At 41.9% G+C, this 17,318-nt stretch overlaps 2 protein-coding genes across 2 annotated transcripts in view; both read right to left on the bottom strand.

Moving 5' to 3' along the window:
- The window catches only part of PXN (paxillin), an 88,943-nt gene that overhangs the window by 14,536 nt on the left and 57,089 nt on the right, over positions 1–17,318 (bottom strand). The window lies entirely within an intron of this gene.
- Positions 85–3,120, bottom strand: LOC141124084 (uncharacterized). The gene is made up of 3 exons (XM_073612181.1): positions 2,395–3,120; positions 1,863–2,171; positions 85–1,258 (listed from the first exon to the last, which is right to left on the bottom strand). The coding sequence occupies exons 1-3, from the start codon at positions 3,118–3,120 to the stop codon at positions 776–778; spliced, it is 1,518 nt and encodes a 505-aa protein (XP_073468282.1). The 3' UTR covers positions 85–775.

Raw genomic sequence — 17,318 nt, 5'->3', positions numbered from 1 at the left:
AGAATCATGCTTCTCTTATGCAGTTCCAATTTCAAATTGGATGGACAGGTTGACATTTTAAGTGCGTCACACTCAAAGTATATACCAAAGATGTTTCATTAGCAGTAAGGGACATAGAGGAAGGATTACGATAGTCATAACCATTTATGAAATCCTCATCTTCCTGTGAAGCCCACGAAGGGGAAGGTGGAAGGAAAGGAACCAATGACTGAAGACCAATACAAAAAAAAAAAAGAAAAAAGTGATGACTAAGCCACTGCACAGGATGCTACCCAGCATGCAACTTGACACACCAACTAAACACATGCAGCATTTATGTTAACAATTCTAAAGCAGATATGCCAGCTAGTTTTCAACAAATGTATTTACCAAACTGGTTTGTGAAACTGTACTTTTCCATTACACTAAAAAAGGTCAAAGACCTTGCACAGCAAAATAACCTGCCTTATCGGGAGGAGAAGGGTTCAGAGGAGGACGTGAAGGAAAGACTGCCACGTCAGTGGAAGCAAAAGGAGAGATCATCTGAAAGAAGGACCAAATTGGTCTTATTGAAAAAGCCAACTGACCTATGTTTAAGAGAAAACACTGAAAAACCAACACGGACCCAATTTTCCAAACACAAGACGCACATCCATCACAACATTTTACTAATTTCAGAAAAATATTGTAACCATCAGATGGCCACAATCAACATATATTTACCATGATCACTTAATGTTAACATTTAAATACAATTTGCTTCTTTTTATTATGCCTATAAAATCACAGACAGCAATTAGCAAATTCCTGCCTGAATAGGTGGAAAGAGTGGATGATCATCCGTCTGGCAGCCAACAGAAATGTACGACTTGGGAGCAGGCAGGGTCCTTGAGGGAGCAGATGTGAAGACCCATGGGGCAGGAGGCTCTTCCTGATAGGGAATTTGGGGTACTTCCTGCAGTGGTACTACTCTAGACAAATCCTGATAATCATCGCTATATCTTTTCCAAGAAGGTGGTGGCTGAGGAGGTAGTGTACTCAATGCAGGAGGATGCAAACGAGGGAGAGTGGGGGGTAAAGGAGGTGCAGGAGGAGGAAGAAAAGAGGAGAGTAATGAAGTAGCAGTGGAAGAAGGAACTGGAGTAGAAGGAGGCGGAGGAGGTTGAGCTGGCGATGTAGATTTAGACACAAGTCTGGTTGTCTGTAGTGTGCCAGGTGGAGAAGTAGTGACAGATAATGTCTTTCTCATGAGTTGTGGAGAATCCGGGGGTATAATTATCTAAATAGAAAACAGTGGGATAAATTAGGTCAGAAAAGAAAGAAATTAGGGAACATATGTGTTTTAATTTAAATAAAAAAGAGGTTGATGATGCTGCAAGCATTGCCAAAAGCAACTAACACCACAAACCAACAATCAATTCCAAAACATTTTAGGTAACTTAGCCATCTGAGTCAGCTTGCCCAGTGGCGTTTCAGATATCACAGCCGCGTCTGGATAAAATACTGTCCCCTATATGGGCTTATTCCAAAGATTTCGGGAAGTTGCTCTTTAGTACTGTGACTGTGTCATGATAAATTTCAAAATAATTAACCACAAAAGATTAAAAAAAAAGAGGAACTGTTGCACTTCTATGTGCTTATAAAAAAAAAAAAACTGGTCATGCCAAAAAGTCACTTGCGCATTATATGTGAAAACTGTTGTCAATTTATGTTAACAGGGTGAAAAAATCTCTGAAAAAAAAAAAAAATATGACAACAGACTGAAAAAAATGCTGGCAGTCAAACATTTAAAAATGTGACAATTTAGTGACTTTCAATTGGTCCCAAATCTTCAGTGTGTCCATGCAAAGCATTCTTTAGACAGACACATGCACTAGATGTACCTTCTCCACCCTTTGTTCTGATGTTCGCACATTTTTAGCAGGCCGAGATGTAATAATTACTCCCTCTGTCAGCCAATTATCTTCTGGGCTCTTGCAAGTCTCCTGCTTGTCTATACCAAATCGCCCGTGTAGTTCTTCAATAAGTCGGTCTTGTGAAGGACTCTTGTTATATATAGCTGGTCCAAATTTTCTCCGAGGAGAAAGGTCCCGAGACATTGGATGCACATTAGGCGACTCTTTTGTTCTTTTGATCACAGACTTTATCTGAACATTAAATACAGTGTTACTTGACAGCAGCACACAATGTGCCTAACAAAATGCCCAAGTTTAAACTATAAGAGCACACTACACAATGAGAGGTACCAAATGTCCTTATTAGACGTCATTGTTATAAAAACTGTAGTAGATACTACAAACATTCCAGGATGTGTTAGGAGGTCATCAATTTTTTTCAAAATGAATTTTCATGCACCTACGGAAAAGACACTTCAGACATGCACATTATGCCATGCACAGACAACTCCATGCTTGCCTGACGTGAGGCTGAGATTCGTTCCTGTGCTGAAGTCTCTGGAAATGTAACTTGGGAAGATTCCTGAGCCCAAGAAGGCTCCATGGTTGCTGCTTCAGACTGAACCCCAAATGTTGTATGCTGCTGAAAAACTCCATTGGGGACAATGCTACCAGCCAGATCACCAAAAGACAGCAAAGAAGTGTTGTCATTCACTAGTTCAGTACCTGCACCCCTCACTGGGTCTTCAGTTTTTTCTGGGGTTACATTTTGTAGGTATGGTAGTTGCGATAAATCACTTTCTCTATCAACGGTTACTTGTTCATGTGATCGTATAATCTTAGACCTGTCTGTTCCAAGAAGTGGATCAGTAACTCCATCAGGCTGAGCAGCATTCATTGATTTTGTATATTCCTGATGAACAAAATCAACCTCCTTAACTTGAGGCTTTTTGAAAAAGCTTGGAAGATAAATGTCTGTTCTCAGACTGTATGCATTGAAAGGGCTACATGCTTGCAGATCCTTGCTGGCATCATCCATCTCTAAACCATGACTTTGCAGGATCGTTTCTTTCCTGGAAGAGGGCGATGAAACAGAGCCTTCCTCCTCCTCAATGTGCAGGAGAACACCGGGACTGCTAGGTGTGAGAGTCTCAAACCCACTCTCTGGCCATGTGTGCAATGGAGTTGGTGGAAGGCTACTACAAAGCTCAGAAATGGGCTCAGAAACAGCATGACACGTCTGCATTAGAGGTAGAAAGGGGAAAAAAAAAGTGAAACAAAAAAGCAGTTATAGGGAGAAATGGCAATGAAAGCATGTAATAAAAATTAGGTCAACACCCGCTTAGCAGAAATTATTCAGGTGTGCAGAGATTTTTATGAGATTTTATTCATGAACGAAGCATGACACAACTCACAGGATGTGGGCAATGCCTGAACTGAGCTACAGGTGTGTAGGACAGATGCTTCTCCTAGTAAAACACAATAAAGAAACTTTCTACAGGGTAAGTGGGAAAGAGAAAGTGAGGTGCAACTGGAGGGAAGGTGACATTTTTAGAACAATATAAAAGAAAGAAAACAGAAAGAATGTTAAAAATGAAGACCGTGGATCTAAGGGAGTAAAACTGGACAAAAAAAAAAAAAAAAGTCCACATCACCTGGGCAGTTACATGGCTCAAATAATGACCCTCTTATCCTGCAGTCCAAAAGACAAGACCTGTCACGTGACCATGGACTTAGTTAAGTAGAGAGAGAGATATATTTTTTTTATTTTTAAATTTCTCCTGCAATTAGAGCGGGCGATCCCTAGCTGGATCTCACAGCTTTAAATTTGTAATGCAGCTTAACTGATTTAGACAGTGTCCTTTATTAATTGCTTATATGTTTACAATCAGGGTGGATTTGATTTAAATCACAGAGTATTGGTAACTGTAAGCGCAAAACACACAAGTCCATATATAACAGGAGATATAACTTAGTCCATAGGGGACAGACTGGAAGTTCAAGGGTTAAGTGGTAACCGGTAATGTAATGGTTAGTAGGCTGGTAGGCTAGGCGGCTGCTGTCCTCAGAGAGCTGGCTCTGTGATGGATGAGAGAGGGGTAGAGAAGGAAGCGCCACCTGAGTGTAGTATTAACAAATGATGTTTAATGACACCAGGTAAAAACACACTTACAGGATAAAAACATATAAAAGGCTCATCTGTATTAGGTATGTGGTCCTCGGTGTTCCCTCTGATCCTGTGACGCTGCAGGGATGCTGGGCTGCAGAAGGTGGATTACCAGCCGGGAGCTCCTTCTGTGGCCATCAGGAAGAGACTAGGGGCCGGCGTGGAGCATGCATGAAGTCACAGGTCGTCCGTCTGCTTCCGGGTTCAGTATCCAGGGGAGGGATCGTCCAGGGAGGAGGTCTAGCAGGGAGGTTGAGAGAAGGCTACGCGCTCGGAGCCACTGCTCCTTCAATAGGCCTCTTCTATCAACCTCCCTTCTAGCCCTCCTCCCTGGACGAGCCACAGAAGGAGCTCCCGGCTGGTAATCCACCTTCTGCAGCCCAGCATCCCTGCAGCGTCACAGGATCAGAGGGAACACCGAGGACCACATACCTATACAGATGGGCCTTTTATATGTTTTTATCCTCTAAGTGTGTTTTTACCTGGTGTCATTAAATATAATTTGCTAATACTACACTCAGGTGGCGCTTCCTTCTCTACCCCTCCCTTGATTTAAATCACAAGTAAAAAGGCTTGATTTAAATAATTATTTTTAAAGAGCAAATGTCATCTGTCCCACAGCGGCTCCTCTGACCTGCTGTTGGCTCACCGACAGTCCCATTCACTTTAATGAGACAGCTGGTGATGTGGCAGTGACATAAGGTGAGGGACGTGGCGGCAGCAGGTGAGTAGATGCCCGCTAACAGGCGCTGCCATTATGGATCTGAAATGACAGGTGCTCTTTAAATGTAAGGACTTATTCTTGCTGGTAGTTAGAATCTTTAATATTTGCAAACAAAATGAAGGTTTCCCATTTAGAATAATAAGCTGTCAGGTTAGTAAAACAGCAATATCAGAAGATTCACTCATATAGTTTGTAGTGTACATAGATTTGCAAAACAATGGAATAAAGGAATATTCCTGAACTTTGTTTGATCTCATGGTAACTGAAATTGTGTGAATGCATCAATGCAGTGCATGTTATCTCAGCTTGCATTTATTGCAAGAGTTTACCAAAAATGTAAACATTGCCGAATATACAGCCTTATGCTACATAACTAAGCACCATTTCATGCTGAATCAACTAAATTAATAATGTATCTTAAATAGATTTTTACTCCAAAAGCATTTTATTAAAATAAATTTGATAAAAATCAAAAAAATCCTATTTAAAATCCAAAAAAAAAAAAAAAAAAAAATCAGGTTTTGATTTTTTTTTTTTAAATAAATGATTTTTTTTTATCCACTCCATTTACAATATACTGTAGGTTTTTTTTTCTTCATATTTATAGCATTAAATTACCAATTTTATTAAAAATTATGTAGTTGAAATACCTATTCACACCTATGCAAATACATTAAAGTGTGTGCACGCGCGCATGTGTGTCATAAAATGAGATAACACACACACACACACACTGTTTTGCACTGTATTGCTTAACTACTTAACACCCAGGCCAATTCTGACATTTCTGTCATACATGTAAAAATCAGAATTTTTGGAAAGTTTTTGGAAAGTTCCCGGCAGTGTAGTCCCCAGGTGAGCTCTTCTTTCCGGACCCCACACCTGAGATTTGAGTACCACGACCTCTGAGCACGACCACGTCCAAGGAACACAGTCACATGGAAGCCATTCCACCATCCCTGCTCTTCAGCATCTGTTCCAGCCCAGCACCACCCAAGCCTGTTCGACCTCACCTGGCGTATGCCTTGTCGGGTCCACCAAATCTGGTAAGCCTCTTCATTGTCATTGGTGGTGTGTGGGCTTTCTCCATAGAGGATTTGTACCACGGTCAAAAATTTGTTCCAGAGGACTCTATATCCCATTCTTCTAATTTTCTTCAAAGACTTTTTTGTTAGCATTCGAACTTTGAACTGCCAGTTCTCTAGCAATACATAATTTTATCCCCCCCCCCCCCCCCTTTTAGCGCTACACATATTTTGTTTCTTTGTATACTGTATGTAGCTAAGGCTACATGCGGTTTATACAGCGTGCCCAGCGGCCTCACCTGTTAGTGTAGGAAATTGTTTGGGTCAGCTTGGCTCAAATAAACTAGTTAAAAAGAATGGAAAGCTGGAGATCAGTTTTAACCTCCTGCAAAAGAACGGAGAGGTCTGAATAGGCTTTTAAGAACTAATAGAAGTACTATTTAAAGTGGTTGTAAACCCTTACAACACACTTTTTGCTACAGGTAAGCCTTATTATAGGCTTACCTGTAGCTACCCTGGATATGTCCTAAACCTGAACGGTACATGCCGTTGCTTCAGTGAGTGTGCCGTTACCGGCAGCTACCGAGCGCATGCGCGGGAGTGACGTCATCGCGGCTCCGGCCAATCACAGCGCCGGAGCCTGCAATACCGGGAAGTAACTCCGGGAACGATGTCAGACACCGGAGCGGTGTACGAGGACGGCTGCAGGGGCTTCGATCTCAGGTAAGTAATTCATAATGAGCTAGTATGCTATGCATACTAGCTCATTATGCCTTTGTCTTGCAGGTTTTTTTTTTGTTTTGTTTTTTTTGTCCTAGGGTTTACAACCACTTTAAAAATGGTTGTAAACCCAGATAAAATAAAACTGAACATTTTACCTAAATCAGCAATGCAGTACAACTCATTTGTGCAGTCTGAAAGGGATACAAGCAGCCTGTCAGCTGTAATCCTCCCTGGTTTGCTACCGGAAAAAAATCTGACATGCAGAAAATGTGTTGACACGACCCCTTTTCTTTGTCTGACTGGCATGCAGAGGAGACTCATGCACGAGCATGAGTGAAGTGTGTGTGTCTCCTGCTGCCCTAGCCTGAGTAAAAGACTGTTTCATTTTAAGTGGTTGTAAACCTCATGTATTATTTCCCCAATACATGCACCACAGTATAGTTTACGTAAAAATGAAGGTGACTAGACACTGGAAAACAATGCCATACAGATATCCCCAGCATAACCCCTCCCACACTTAGCAAGTCTCAGTTTAGTGGCAAGCAAAATGGAGCAAATCATAACCTAGGGGAGGGATCTCCTGCATTGTCCTCCAAGAAAATACATTTTACAGGCAATTCAAAATTGCCATTTACAGAATTGTACATTACAGGATAAAGGAACTTTCGCTTACATTATTGCGATGTCCCAAAGCAATACAAAGGAGGGGTGGACAAGGCAACACACTAACAGACTCATCAAAATGAGCAGAGGACTCAAAAACTTAGATAAGCTTGAAACACCATGTGCCCAAAGGTTGCATTACAGACCCGAACATGGTAAAACTTAAAATATGTAAACAGAAAACCAGGTGGCAGCTTTAGACCAGGGTTCCATAAAACCCTAGAATTCCTCCAAAGGTTGCAAGGGGTTCATTGAGTAATTAGCAATTTCTGACTCTCAGATAAGATCTTCCCATTGACAACCACACTAATGTATCATAATTTAGTAGATCATGATATTGTATAGCTAGTATTTTTTAGCAGGGGTTCCCGGAGACTGGAAAGTTATTTTACAGGTTCCTGTGCTGAAAAGGTTGAGAAAGACGGCTTTAGACTGTAGGCTGGAATGAGGACTTGTCTATTGGCCAACAGTCGAACGAGAAGCAGATGTACCTTATGGGAACCCTCAGGAGTAATAAAGAGTGAATCCAACTGTGTAAAAAGTTGGAGAGGTAAATTCCCACAGCATGCACCGCATCTAGAAAAAGGAGAAATTTTCCTGGAATATGACAGAGCAGGACATAAAGAAAAAAAATGTCCTGATTAAGGTGGGAGCACAAAACCAACTTGGAGAGGAAAGAGACAATAAGCCTCAATACAATCCTATCCCTATCCTAAACACCAAGAAGAGCTCTTTACATAAGGCCGTTAACCCAGGAACTCATCTCGCATAGATGACAGCAATGAGGGAGGCAACCTCTTTAGAGAGCACAGACTGGGAAATCTTTATAATAGGTTCACTGGACAGTTTAGGACAGGCCGAGATCCCACGGTGCCTCCAGAGAGTGAATAGGGGAGCCCAGGAAGTAACATCTTGCACACAGCTTGCACCAGTGCTTGACAGGCAGGACACCTTTGTTGTAAATTCTTTTTAAGAGGCAAGACATCTTTGGAAAAAAAAATGCATAGGGATGGGGTAAATCAAGGCTCATTCTGAATTCAGAAAGGAATTCACGGAGTACCTCCAAAGGGGGAGTTTCCAAGCCCCGCACTTGGAGAAATACACTGTCCAAGTGCAACAGTTGAGGAGGACAGCGCACTCGGCCCAACAATGGCTGGTAATGCCCAGGAGTGGTGACCTCACCAATAAGCTTACTATGGCCCATCTGTTGTCAGCTCTTCCTCCTCTTCCCTGCAGCCACCGCTTGCTGACACATGGTAGCTGGATCACATGACTCGACTGGAGCAGCCTGAAATTGGGCAAGTACACAGATCTTTCTTACACAAGTTAGTCAAAATAGGTGTTAGGAGGGGGGAGGTGACAGTTTTAAGGGTAGTCAAGTTTAACCAGAATTGCAGTTTGACGTGTAAAGGAAAGTTTTTTTTGTTGGATGAACTGGAGAGGGGTTAGAACACAGGTCAGATTTTTATTGCAGTTAGAACAGGAAGAGAGGGGAAGTCTTTCCAAGTGAATACTAGTTCTGGTGAGCCTGGTGCAAACCCATCATACACCAATGCAAAGTTGGAATGTTGCAATGAGCACCAATGAGGAGCAAGTTCTGCAAAAAGCACCAATGAAAAAGTTAATGTTGCTGCTGAGTACTAATGTCAATAAGTGTTTTTTGTGAGTAGCATTGAGATATTTAGCATGCAATTTTGTTTTATATTTTATTAGTACTTCTTATATCTACATATTTATTGCAATATCTATAGCTCACTGATCACACTAATGTACACAAGGGATATTAAAAAAAAAAAAAAAAAAAAATTGAAAGGCTGGGGTTTGGAATACAGACAGTCCAGTCTGATGGCTCAGTCTTTTAATAGGATTAAAAGTACAAAAATTCAGCCATAGTGTTGCAAACTCAGAACCAGGAACCTGTGTCGACAGGCATTTTTTCCCCACAAGTCTACAGGAAAGCAAAACCCATTTCAAGCAGATCAAAAGCAGGTCAGAAGGAGGTCAGAAGGAGGTGAACTGCAGGTTAAATGCTTCTGTCAAATTCTGATGATCTCAAACTTCGGGCTTGTCTCCATGACCTAAGTCCATTAAAAGAGGCCTTTAGACTTTCAAAATATCTAAACTCTTTTCAAAGAAACCAAGGTCATAAATAATGATTCCTTAGCACATGGATTTTCATAATGGCCATAATTACTTCTCTCTAGTCTAATTAAATGGCTCTGCTGACCCAAGAAAAACATTAAAAGCGTATCTCCAAATTTCCAGTCAATTTTGGGAAACCCCACTATGTGTTATGTGTTCCCAGTCACACAAAAATAAAAATATGTCATACTTTTATAGCTTCTTTGAAGGAGGATTATACATAGCAATGCAAGCTATTCTGAACAATTTCAGAGACAAAGTGGAGAGTAAGCTTCTGCTCATTAAAATACAATGTGTATAAATGGGTAATCTGAATAATAAACCGCCCTTTATTCAAAATTACCCCCACTGCGCCAATAGATAGAGCGTAGAACGATAACGAATGAGGTCCAGTGAATGGTCCACTCAATAGTGTAAAACTCTAAAACTAAATTAAAATAAAAAGTATAAATGTATAGAGAGAGCTGCCCCTTTAAATGACTGCAAATTCAGCCAATGCCATGAATAAGTCTAATCTATGACAAAACATGTCGGGGGCGTGGCTGTGAGATGTGACGAGCAACGCTGAGAGCCGCACTAGAGGAAGGAGAGTTTGATTGAACAGCGCGCTACAGAGGAGGGGTGAGAGAGACCGTGAGTCCTAGCATCAGTACACCTCGGGTCCGCCGTGACCATTTGTTGCTTTGAGTGTATCCACTGAGTTTGAAGTTGCTGTGAACTACACTGGTTTTACTGCTGGCTTAAATCTTTTAAAATGTGAGTGTCCTAATTGAAGATTGTAGTGGTTTTAAATAAACGTGCCGTGCTGGTTTACGCTATGTGAGTTCTTCAAATTCTTTTACATGTGGATTGATCCAAAACACTGTGGAATAATTACATATCGGATCACCCTGGAGTGTGGTTAAAAAGCGTTTTTTGCCGTGCATGAGAGTGCTGGCAAAATTAATCGGTGAGTGAGGTTCTTTTGGGAGTGGATTCACGTTTCACGTAGGTGAGGTGAAAGATACGTGGAGTTTAACACCATCAAGATCACTGCACTTATAGAAGATTTGTGTGGATTTTTTTGTCACAAACCAAATCACGTATTCTTTGTCACAAGATTTTCAAGGACTGATTTTTCATGTTTTTTACCTTTTTGCACATTTAGTCATGAACTTTTTTTTACGTCACATTAATTGGTGATTTCATGTTATATGATTAATGTAATACTAAGTTTGTATCACAGTTTAATTTCACTTTCATATAGGGTTAATTAATCTATGCACGGTTGTAAGTAGGGTGTATGCACACCATCCAATTTATGCATTAATTTTTGCACCCAAGTGTAGTTATTATTTGGTGGAATTGCAGCACATGTGATTTTTTAAGCCAATCCTCAAGAGTTGTAGCCATTTGTTGGGACAGTGTTTAGATCTAGTTTACAACCCCAAAATGAGATTTGCCAACACAGACAGGGTTACTTATGGTGACATTAAAGCGGGAGTCCGGAGACCAATTTTTTTTTTTTTTTTTTTTAGGTCATTGAGACGCTTTGCTAATCCCAAAATAATACTCACAGTTTGGGTGTAATATTTCCGCCTCTGTCTGTTTTCGTACTGAAGAATAACTTAAAAAATGTGATGCTGGCTGTTTCCATCTTGCTTGTGGGCATGTGAAGCCCACAAGCTTTGATTTCCTGGATGCGGTGAATGCTGTTCATTCACAGCTTGTTCACGTGCATGATCATTGTTTCCGCACTGAATCTTGGGAAGCCTGACACTAAGCTCCCAGGAGACAGTGCGGCGCGGGTAAAGGCAATAAACACGCCTACTCCCATGGGAGGAGAGACAGGAAGTGCCACAATAAAGTACAATATAAAGGTAATTACAGCGATTAAAAAAAAATTTTTTGCGGCATTTGAACATCTATGCAATTAACTGAAGGGGGTAAGATTAAGTTAAAAATTTGAGTGGAACCCCACTTTAACACCACAGCCACCGCGTTACGCAGGGGTAAAGCCAAGTAGCTAAATAAAAGCAGTCCTTAACCCACTGGATGCACTGGGCATCACAGCTCTTCTTCCCCTCTCCACAACATAAAGTTGCATTTTTCTGCGTTTTTAAACACGTGTCGACTGAAGTTCCTCTTTAAGCTAAAAAAAGCACTTAAAATGTAAACAGCAATTTTTAGATCATTTTAGTTAGTAATACTATTTTTTGGGAAGCACATAAATAGAAAGTAGGTGTTATTGGCCGGAAAAGTTGAATTACATCCAGTACAGTCAGTCAAAGGCATTGTTGTCATGGTCTACGTGAGAATCATTTCGAATCATGTGCTTTGTATTCACATCCAGGCTGTGAAGTTTTATCCCGGTGAAGGAAACCCAGCAAAAACAAGAGAGGTGAAGTAAAAAGGAGGCTTCAGCAGAAGGATTTATGACTAAGCAGACAAAAAGTTCATTGTTCAAAATATGGCAGTGAGAACATTGCAGAGAAAAAAAGTAAAATGTTGCAGACAATACACACAAAGCATACGCGAATAACAGAGCAAGCACTAGCAGTGATTGTCAGCATACAACTGTTACTACAGCCCATGAGGAAACCCCTGATCAGAAAAGCAAAAATTCAGCACTGAAAGTAGGCATCCAAGCGCAACATTCCATATCTTCATATTGTGCTGGTAGCTTTATGCTAACCTGTGCTTAAGGAAAAATGACAGGCAGGTAAATACAGAGTTGGGTACTTTGAAACCAGCAATGCGCCATACCAGGAACATTTCTCATGTTTAAAGCCACCATTCAGAAATTGCAATGTAGTACAAGTACTAAAACCTTACCAGAATTTTTTTTCAAATAAGTATAGAAGATTAAAAACCCTTTCACACTGGAGGAGTTTTTCAGGCGCTTTAGCGCTAAAAATAGTGCCTGTAAAGTGCCTAAAAAAAGCCTCAGCTGCAATCACAGTGTGAAAGCCTGAGCGCTTTCACACTGGCGCGCTGTGCTGGCAGGGCGTCACAAAAAGTCCTGCAAGCAGCTTCTTTGCAGCACTGTAGGTGCAGTGAATACAATGGGCAGCACCGCTGACAAAGTGCCACTGTAGCGGCGTTTTGCGGGTGGTTTAAACCCTTTTTCGCCCGCTAGCGGGTGTTAAAACCGCCCAGCTATCGGACGAATAGCGCAGCTTTGCCGCCGACGCCCGGGCGCTGGCAGTGTGAAAGTGCCCTTAAAGAGTAGTGGTGCTAGGATTTTCTTAAAGCTACACATGACCAAAAAAAAAAAAACTAAATCCGGCACAAAACAGACCCAATCCTCTTCTCGGGTCACTGGTGCTCTTGGCCCCTCCCCCTCCTGAGTGCCTCCAGAGCAAGCAGCTTGCAATGGGGGCACCCAAACCGATTCATTCCTGAGCTGTCCTCATTGGCTTACACTGACAGCAGCCGAAGCCGATGACTCCCACTGCTCTCAGCCAATGGAGAGTCCCCGGAGAGCCGAGGCTCTCGTGCACATAGCTGGATCAAGATGGGGCTCAGGAAATGGGGGGGGGGGGGGGGGCGCGCATGCTGCTCAGAGGTTTTTTAAGCTTTATGCATACAATGCACGAAGGGAAAAAAAACCTTAAGCCTTTAGGACCACTTTAAAAAAAGGATTTATAGCCAAACTTTAAAATCACATATGAGATGTAAGCTGCCTATACAAGACCGGGCTCTATACCCACTGAATCATTTTGGAAATATTTGTAAAAAAAAATTTTTTAAAGTAGGTAGCTTTAATACAGAAAACACCAAGCACCTCTTCTCCATTAAAAACCTCCTTTTAATTTTCTAGCCTGAAATTCCACTCTAACATGTCAACTTACATTGAAAATGTCCATATATCACTGAGTAAAAAAAACTAGAGGCTTTAGCTAGACTTTAAAGCAAAGGGGGAGTAGGTACCTATTCCTGGCAGGTACCCACTCGCACTTTAGCTGGCCAGGGGCATTAAACGCAATTTCAATGTGGGCCTGCTCAGCATTATGGTTGCCCACAAATGGCCAATTTTATAGTCTTACAAATACACTTATCCAGTGCTTTTTTCCCCCCCTCAGAAAACAGGTGCCCAACCCACACTACACCCCCCTTGTCCCCGGCTGATAGCAGAGCAGGCAGGGATCTGTGAGAGCACCAAGAGTAAAGCTGTCCTTGTAAATACAGAAGGGACAGAAGTCACAGCTGGCATCCCAATAGTTAACATGGTGGCACCAGGAACACGAAGACTGGTAAGAACCGACCCCGGGTGAGGACACCACTGGATCCCTGGACTGGTAAGTATCTCTTTATTAAAAAGTCAGCAGCTACAGTACTTGTAGCATCTGACAATTTTTTTTTTTTTTTAAAGTGACTGATGAACCTCCTCAAGCTCACAGCTTTAGAGTGATCAGCTAGCAAGCCAAAAGGCATTAAGCTTTTGTACACAAGCTCCCTAGTCTATATTTAAAAAGTTACACATTTATATGTGTAAGTCTTCTACAGCCATCATAAGTATTCACTCTGTATTACCATCAATTTTTACATTCACTTGAATGAAATTTTAATTTGGGTTGCATACCTTACATGCTTACTGTATCATTTAATAAAAATATTTAAAATACATATTTGCAGCTTTACATACTTACAAGTGGAGTCACTGCAATCAGCAATTTTGCAGAATGACTACTTTGGAAGTCCAGCATTTGTGTCGATAGACACGAATGCTGGACTCGGCCCCACCTCCGGCGCTTGCGTCATTGGATTTGATTGACAGCAGCGGGAAGCAATGGCTGTGCTGCTATCAATCTATCCAATCAAGAGCTGGGACCATGTGGAGAGAGGGAGAGGGAGAGCGCATCTGCCGACAGAAATACGGGGGGGGGGGGGGGGGGGGGGCTGGTCACTGCCAGGTGTTTTTTTCACCTTAATGCATGCTAAAACATGAGGGTTTACAACCCCTTTAAGGCCCAGGATACTTCAACAGAACTGGTGGAGTGGGTGAATAACAGTGCAGGGGAGGCATTATTTGTTAAACATATGCTCTTGTACTCAAATCCCTTATCCACTGTGCAATGGTGGATTTTGAAGCCGGGAACCCTCGTGAGGTCCTGCAGAGAAAGCAAACAGGGAATCCATTTGTCTAATGGAAGAAGTAGATACACTCTAATGGCTCTTGACTATGTCCAGGCAATGATGAGAAATTTCCTTTGTATGCTTATGAGCAGGGCACGAGGATGGCAAAATAGTGTTTTCAAAAAGATGAAACTCTGAAACTACCTTTGGAAGAAAAGATGGTCTTGGGCATAACACAACCTTGTCATTGTGAAGTATGAAGGAAGGCTCTTTAATGGAAAGGTCTGCCAATTCATTAACTGTCTGACAGATGTTATCAGATGTTATAGCAACTAAAGACTCATTTGCTGCAAGCAAATGGGTTCAAAGGCTGATTTCTGCAAGGCAGAAAGAACCAAATTAAGGTCCCAGGAAAACACGGTTGCTGCAAAGAGGGCCTAATAATATATATACAAAATAATGTGAAGCTAAAAGCCTGTGAAAAAGCATAGATAAGGTAAATTCTGCTCTTTGAGGGTGCAAAGAGCTAGATTCTGGTCATGACCCGTTTGTAAAAAGGCCAGGATGCAAGGGACAAAGTAATTTCTTGGACTGAATAGACTACGCTCATATCAAGCGAAGTAAGATTTACAGGTACAATAATAAATCTTCCTGGATGCAGCTTTGCTTACCTTTAGCAATGTCAGAATCAGACACTCCAAAACATCTCTATCCTTTAAGACCTAGGTTTCAACCGCCCTACTGATAAAAGGCAGAGACTGTAAAGCAGGATGGAAAAGAGGACCTTGGAATAGCAGATTTGGTTTATTCGGGAAGAGGTCAGGGGTCTTATGCAAGAAGCCAAAATACCAATAAAAAAAAAATAAATAAAAAAGGGAGGAAAAAACCCACAATGATAACATCCTAGTTAAATAGTTAGTCAAGTTGAAAAAAAAGGCACAAGTCCATCTAGTTCAACCAAAAATATTAATAATAATAATAATCCCATATACACAATCCTTCACCCACAGTTGATCCAGAGGAAGGCGAAAAACCCCAGCAAAGCATGCTTCAGTTTGTTACAGCAGGGGAAAAAATTCCTTCCTGATCCACCGAGAGGCAATCTGATTCTCCCTGGATCAACTTTACCTATTAGGATACTTTCACACTGAGGCGCTTTACAGGAGTTTTAGTGCTAAATAAAGCACCTCTCCTGTCACTCCAGTGTGAAAGCCCGAGTGCTTTCACACTGGCCTATCTTTGGGGCGCTTTAGGAGTGGTGTTTACACCGCTCCTAAAACGCCCTGCCCATTGAAATCAATGGGCAGTGCCGCCGAAGCACCTGCAAAGCACTTCTGCAGCGGCGCTTTGCGGGCGCCATTAACCTCTTCAGCGGCCGGTAAAAATAGCGGAGCTTTACCACCAACGCCCCCCCAGTGTGAAAGTGCCCTAAATGTTAGTACTCAGTTATATTATGTACATTTAGAAAATAATTCAGGCCTTTTTTTTAAAGCAATCTGAGCTGGCCAGAACAACCTCTGGGGGGAGTCTATTCCACATTTTCACAGCTCTTAACTGTGAAGAAACCTTTCCATATTTGGAGATTAAATCTTTTTTCCTCTAGACGTAAAGAGTGCTCCCTTGTCCTCTGTGATGACCTTAAAGTGAATTACTCAACACAAGTTCACTATATGGACCACTTGTGTATTTATACATGTTGATCATATCTCCCCTTAATCTCCTCAGCTGAGCTGCCTCTTATCAGTTTGGTTGCCCTTCTCTGCACTTTCTCTAGTTCCCCGATACCCTTTTTGAGAACTAGTGCCCAAAACTGAACTGCAGATTCCAAATGAGGTCTTACTAATGATTTGTACAGGGAGCAAAATTATATCTCTCTGGAGTCAATACCTCTCTAATACAAGCCTGCTTCTCTGACAGGGAGAAGCAGGCAAGTCACAGCTGAGGAGCTGAGTGGCCGGCCCAGTATTTGGCAGCGAGGGGAGGGCTGGTCTATATTTCGCTCCTTAAGACGCACGGGCATTTCCCCCCCATTTTTTGGGGGGGAAAAAGTGCATCTTATGGTGCAAAAAATATGGTAGGTTTTATTTTTAGCCTTTTAAACTTATTGCCCATGGGAATATGATTTGCAGAGAGTTCACATACAGTCTTTTTGAAGAATTCCCATTTCTGTTCTGTGTCCATTGATGCCAATATTCCCTCCCAGTCCAAGTCCTGGAGAGCAGCCTCATACTTAGCTGAGTCGCCACCTCCTCACTAACACTAGAGGGGCTATAACAAACTCCAATGACAACCTTTGTAGTACGCACATCATGTACAGTTGCACCCATAATGCTTCAGACTCCTAACGCTATCAATTAAAGGCTGTATTCTATTGAAGAAATTGTGACACCGATGCAGAGAATTCAGATTTTTTTTCAAGTAGGCTGCTTGAATGCCTAAAAGAGCTAGAATCAGATGCTGAGACTAATGTTAAGACTGGGTCCTGGCTCCAGTGCAAAGGATTCGTCACTCTGAAGATAAATGTTGTGCAGGCCTTCAGTAGCGCAAATGTTTGTCTGTTTAGAATTAGCTCCCTTTCACCTGTCTCCGCCATTGCTAAAAGTGAGGGTATTCCCCTGTGGGGTACACACAGCGTAGAGTGTGGGAGATTGGGTAAGCGTGTCTGGTAGGAGTACACTGCAATCCAGGGTGGGAAGAAGCTCCCGAAAACCCTATAAGGGGACAGAAGTGATGACCAGTGAAGTGATGTAGCACCTGGTCATCCACGTGAGCCTGAGCTCTAAGTGGTTCAATTTCAGCGCAAGTTTTGAAAAGTTTACACTGAAGTGAATACATTCCAAACAAGGCCCCGTTTTACACAGTAACAGAAATACAGGGTGTCCCTGTCTTACTTGTTCACAATGCTGACTGTATATAAAGTCGAGGCTTTGCCAGTCACAGTT

Source organism: Aquarana catesbeiana, linkage group LG01 (assembly GCF_042186555.1).
Source record: "Aquarana catesbeiana isolate 2022-GZ linkage group LG01, ASM4218655v1, whole genome shotgun sequence".
Lineage (NCBI taxonomy): Eukaryota > Metazoa > Chordata > Amphibia > Anura > Ranidae > Aquarana > Aquarana catesbeiana.
The sequence above is the reverse complement of the archived record's forward strand: the minus strand, read 5'-3'. Positions and strand labels throughout refer to the sequence as shown.